The sequence below is a fragment of the Numenius arquata genome, chromosome 5 (genome assembly GCF_964106895.1).
Source record: "Numenius arquata chromosome 5, bNumArq3.hap1.1, whole genome shotgun sequence".
NCBI lineage: Eukaryota > Metazoa > Chordata > Aves > Charadriiformes > Scolopacidae > Numenius > Numenius arquata.
Window position 1 is genome coordinate 5,997,725 of NC_133580.1, and position 5,367 is coordinate 6,003,091.

Here is a 5,367-nt window from a genome sequence, read left to right on the forward strand (position 1 = left end):
ATTCATCTCTTCATATAGCAAAAAGTATTAGAAATACAAAAATGTGCAGTTTAAAAAATATTCTTAAAAAAAACCCAGGTTCCTCTGCTAATTATTAGAATTTACTCCAGACTGTCTCAAAACTTTAATTTAAAATGTTTTCACTTACCAATTTTTGTTGAAATAAATTAACTCTGCAGCTCTTTAGCATCAGAAGGAACCATCAAAATGTAACACAATACGCTCTTTTTTGACAGACTAACAGTAGCACCAAGTGTGATCTTCCTCCCTTCCAGTCAAAAAAGTGTTAACTCAAAAGCCTAAATATTGTCATTACACTTAAACGATAACATCATTAGCCTCTCCACAGCCCACGTTCAATCTTTCTATGGATAACGAATGCACTTGCATTTATTCTAGATGTTTTGGAATAAGGCTGTAGGTTTTTTTAACTGTGCAAATAATTGTGCTAATGATTTTGCACATGCAACAACTCAGCATTTCACTCACAGCCCAATCTTGCAAACTGCTGTGGATTTCTGGAGCGAAGGATCCTGTGCAGATGCATCTTCCAGAGAGGAAACATGTCTCGTACACAACTGTTTGTAACTTCACCTGCTCTCCCTGGGAATGTAACGGCTCGATTCTGATCCCTCCCACCCAAGCGGGAGCATGAAATCCCACACGGGCATTGCTCAGAAGGCATTTAGATTTAATGCATGCAGGATGCGTGTATCTACGTCCAGAATAAAATGAAAAATTAAAAACTAAGTTTAGTACAAATAAAACATACTTTCATTAATTCTAAAGGGAACATGCTTCTGCATTTGTTCTCGAGGCAAATTTCTCTGTCGCTCTTTGAAAAAAAGTTGTCTTTCAGGGAATGTATCCCTCTGTGCCGTTGGCTCTCTGATGGAAAATACACTCGTGGTCGGGGAAGGAGAGGTTGGATCTGTACTTACACTTATGTACAAGGCCGAGTTCATGGCTTTCGGTGTGCAATGGGTCTCTCCCCCACCCAGTGGTGGCTGCCTGCTTACAACCCTTTCCACAAGCTCTGCCCTCAACTTAGGAACTTCAGGAAAAAGTTCAGCCCCGGAAAGCTGAAAACCGTGTGGAGGATTTTGTCTGGGCATCTCAAAATGAATAGCTCAGGAAAAGCATCCAAAAGCCAAAACACTGAGGTGGGCTTTCAGAGAGAACAGAGTGGTTTATACAGAGGCATCTCTTTGTGACCTTGCAGGGACTCGCTCACAAACTCTCCCTAGGCCCTGACTTATCGCAGATGAGGATAACTTCAACTTAAATACTGCAAACCTTGGAATAACAGTATTTCTCCCCTTTCATAGCAGAGAATCCACTTCCAGAGAACTCAGATGGAGAGAACAACTACTTATAATGATGCACCTGCAATTCAACTCTGAGGATAACAAACACAATTGCAGTGCTGGCAGCAGCTCACCTGCTCAGGAGCCCTCACTTGGGTCAGACTTGCACCGCGCGCCTGTCTGGGCTGTGGAAGAGCTGTTTCAGGGAACAGGATCATCACACTTTCATTCCCACAGCTTGTCCTGGGCGCTGCCTGTTCAGGAGAGCACTGGGGAGCAGTTTGACCCCCAGCTGAGATGAAACGGGACCTGCTGCTGCCCCCCCCTGTATCTCTCCATGTACTGTACCAACACCACTGGTCTTACCACCTTCTCTCAGACCTCCGGGTTATGGGGCTGCTACTCCTCAGAGCTAGTAACAGCACGCTCCTACTTGAAGAGTAGCAGCGCAAACAGGAGAAAGCAATGACACAGGTTGGCCAGATTTCACCAGAAACGTTAAGGAAGGAGTTGAGCTGAGGGTATTAAACACATTGGGTTCTCATTTGCAAAGTGATTACCCCCAGTTCCAGCACGGCTGTTCCTGAGCAGAGGGGAGCATGTGTGGTGCCAGAGGCTCACTGCACGGACCAGAGGGTGGATAGCCCCAGGGGCTTGTTTGTGCAGAGGGCAACATGCGTGGGCCCGGGGTCTCTGCCCGGGTTGAGGACCTGCAGCAGCTGCTCCCGGCGCTTCCCCGTGTGGCCAGGAGCTAGGCATCCCAAACTAGAGAAAGAGACTCTCCCTATGGTTTGCAGAACATTGATTTTCCTTTCGGAAGAGCCGGAGGAAGGCCCTGCCCGAGCCTGAACGTACTTCCCAGCGGAGAACAGGGCAGGCGCCGCTGCGGGGGCATCCGCGCTGGGGGACCGGGAGGCAGCGCGGAGCTCCCGGCCCGGCCGGCGGGGAGCGTGGAAAGCGGCCGGACAGGCAGGAAAGCAGCGGGGAAGGGAAAGCCGGAGATCCCGGGAGGCGGAAAGTCTCCCCGAAGCCGCTGTTTCTAAGGGGCGAGGAGAGCAGGCCCTTTTAACCAAACCAAACAATAAAAAGCACCCTCCCGTTCCCTTTCCTTCTGTACCGAGAACAAACAGCGAAGGGGTTAGTGGCAGCAAACGAAAGGCAGAGGCTCCGGGGGGGCGCGGGGGGAGAGGGGGGTGCGATGCGAAATGCGCTGACCGCCTGCAAGAGCGCTCTGGCTGCAGAGCGGCCGCCCGGGTGGGCGAGCTCGGAGCCCGGCGGGGTCGCCGCTCGGAGGCAGGAGGAGCCGAGGGCAGGCGTGCGGGGTCGGCCGAGAACACGGCTTTTGCCGCCGAGCAGAGGGAGGGATAAGCGGTCTCCCGCTCGACCGGAGGCTCCCGGGGCTCCGCGGGGGCTGCGGCTCCAGGCTGTTCCGCAGCGCCCACAGAAACACAACCAGGAATAACGCAGACCCCTAATAGAAAAAATAAAGGAAAGAAAATACAAGTTGTCCAGACTAAAAACACACTGAAAAGATTGAATTATTTATTTCCTCTGGGGACTCCTGTAACCATTCATTTTTAATAGACTCTAATTAAGAGTTCCCCAACGGGTTTTACTTTTGTAAATATTTCAGATGAGCTCGAGTTTCTAGGCAAATCCTCCAGAGCAAAAAAAAAACAAAAAAAAACCAACCGAGGCGCACACGTGTAACCCCCTTCCCTCCCGGTCGGCCGGGAGAAAGCAGCCGGGCGGAGAGGCAACAAGTGGCCGGCGGCCCGGGAGAGCAGCAGCCGCCGGAGCCCAGCGACGCTTCCCCGGCCCGGGTCCCGCTTTTCGTTAGAAGAAAATCAAGTCGAAGGAGCACACCCTCAGCGCCCCCCGCCCCAACTAAATAAAATATACCCGGCGCGGCAGCCGCGGAAACCCGGCCGAAAAGAGCTGGTAGCTCCTGGGCCGGGCGGCGGGACCCCCGGGAAGGAGCCCGCTGCCCCCGCTCCGCGCTCCCCGCCGCCGCGGAGGGACCGGCTGCGCGCTCGCCCCCGCACAAAGCGCCCGGAGACTGCCGAGGTGCCTGATATAAAATTTATTGATCTCTCTTCGTTTGGAAGAAGGAAGCAAACGAGGGCTAGGGACAGGGAGAGGGAAGGAGTGTTTCGATGCCTTTTTTTTTTTTTCTTGGGAAGAAATCCGGTAAACAAAACTAAAACGTTTCTTCATCTGATATGTCAAAACATAGTTCACAGTAAAATTCACAAATCAATTTACATTAAGTTTACAGTTTAAGAAAAACCAAGACACACCACTTACTATAAATAAAAGAAATGCGTTTGCGACCCGCACAGCTCTCTCCCACCTCCCCCCCCCCTTTTTTTTTTTAAGGAACAAAACCCTAAAGTTAAAAACTCGTGAAAACTACAAATTGTGGATAGAAACCAAGCGAGACTCTGTAAGATGGGAAGAACAAAACATTTAAGAAACCACAACGACTGAATTTAAACACAAAAGCCCGCCGGGTATTTTTTTTAATGTCATTGCAACGCTAGAAATCAAACGGGAAGATGCGAGATCTTTTAAAAACTTTTAAGCGAATAAAACAGTGCCCAACTTAGGAGAAACCAGGAAAGAAGTTGCCGTGGTTTGAAAACTTCACAGCGGCTTCTAGGAGGCAGGAGTTGTGCTCTATTAAAATAACAGCTTGCTCAAGTATTTTTTTTTTTTGTACAAAAAAAAAAAAAAAAATAAGGACACAACTAACGGATTTCCTTTTTAAAATTTCTCCAAAGTTAGTATTAAGTCTGCTAAGCCGAGCAACACTGCCGTACGTCCCGGTGTAGTCAGGGAGCGGTGGTGGGGTTAGGGATTAAGACGGGGGAGCCGTCCGGAGCAGCCAAGTTTATATGTGAGTTAGTGGTACGGTACCATTCACGCCAGTCCCGGCACTCTGGTAGTGCTGGTGGACGCTGTGTAACCTGCTGCCCTGCAGGGCGGAAGGGTCTGTGGCATCCCCCCCCGGGGGCAGGTACATGCTGATCATATCCCGCAGGTCTCCCAGGCAGGCCCTCTGCGAGTGGGAAGTGATGGCCGGAGGCGGCGAGCTGGGCTCGGATTTCACCACCGAGCCCATGGAGCCCAGGCTCATGGCCGTGGAGGGCTGCTGGCCGTAGGCGGCGGGGGACATGCTGTAGGTGGAGGCGGCGTTCATGTAGGTCTGGGCCGTGGACATCATGGGGCTGTACTGCAGGCCCGTCATGTCGTAGCGGTGCATCTGCTGCAGCTGGGGGCTGTTCATGCCCGGGTGCTGGCTGTAGCCCAGCTGGTCTTGCATCAGTGAGTAAGCCCCGTTAGTCCAGCCGTTCATGTGGGCGTAAGTGTCAATCCTCTGTCCCACCCCGACGGGGCTGCTCACCGCGTTGCCCGCTCCCGGGGCCAGCAGATTGCCGGGCAGCGAGTATTTGTCCTTCTTCAGCAACGTCTTGGTCTTCCTCCGGGGCCGGTATTTGTAATCCGGATACTCCTTCATGTGCACGGCCCGCAGCCGTTTGGCCTCGTCGATGAAGGGCCGCTTCTCGGCGTCGCTCAGCAGCTTCCAGTCGGCCCCGAGGCGCTTGCTGATCTCCGAGTTGTGCATCTTGGGGTTCTCCTGGGCCATCTTCCGCCGCTGGCCCCGCGACCACACCATGAAGGCGTTCATGGGGCGCTTCACCCGGTCCTGGTCCGAGCCGGCTCCCGTTCCGTTGCCGGCCCCGCCGCCTCCGCCGCCTTTACCGTTGCTCCCCGGAGCGGGGTTGCCCCCGGCGCTGCCCGGCGTGGGCTGCGGCGTCTTGATCTCAGTCTCCAGCATGCTGTACATGGCCGGAGCCGGCAAGAGGTGCGCCAGGGTGGCGGGCAGGCGGGCACCAGATCGGGGAGAGGAAGTTAAACAGAAAAAAAAAAAAAAAAAAAAATGAGGAAAAGAACCTGCCTGGGCGGCTGCTGCGGGAGAAGGAAGTTTTTCTGCCTGGCGGGCGGAGGCGCCGCTCCCTGAGGTGGTGCTGCTGCGGCCGCGCCTGCGGAGCGGTGC

General features: G+C 53.0%; 1 protein-coding gene across 3 annotated transcripts; it reads right to left on the bottom strand.

Moving 5' to 3' along the window:
• Positions 1-4,200: 4,200 nt before the first annotated feature.
• Positions 4,201-5,157, bottom strand: LOC141464833 (transcription factor SOX-3-like). 3 transcript variants are annotated; one of them, XM_074147962.1, is made up of 2 exons: positions 5,106-5,157; positions 4,201-5,066 (listed from the first exon to the last, which is right to left on the bottom strand). In XM_074147962.1, exons 1-2 carry the CDS (start codon positions 5,155-5,157, stop codon positions 4,201-4,203), a joined length of 918 nt encoding a protein of 305 aa, XP_074004063.1. The 3 variants fall into 3 exon arrangements, with proteins under 3 accessions (XP_074004063.1, XP_074004062.1, XP_074004061.1); XM_074147961.1 differs by having other exon boundaries at positions 4,201-5,030; positions 5,067-5,157; XM_074147960.1 differs by having other exon boundaries at positions 4,201-5,157.
• Positions 5,158-5,367: the final 210 nt, after the last annotated feature.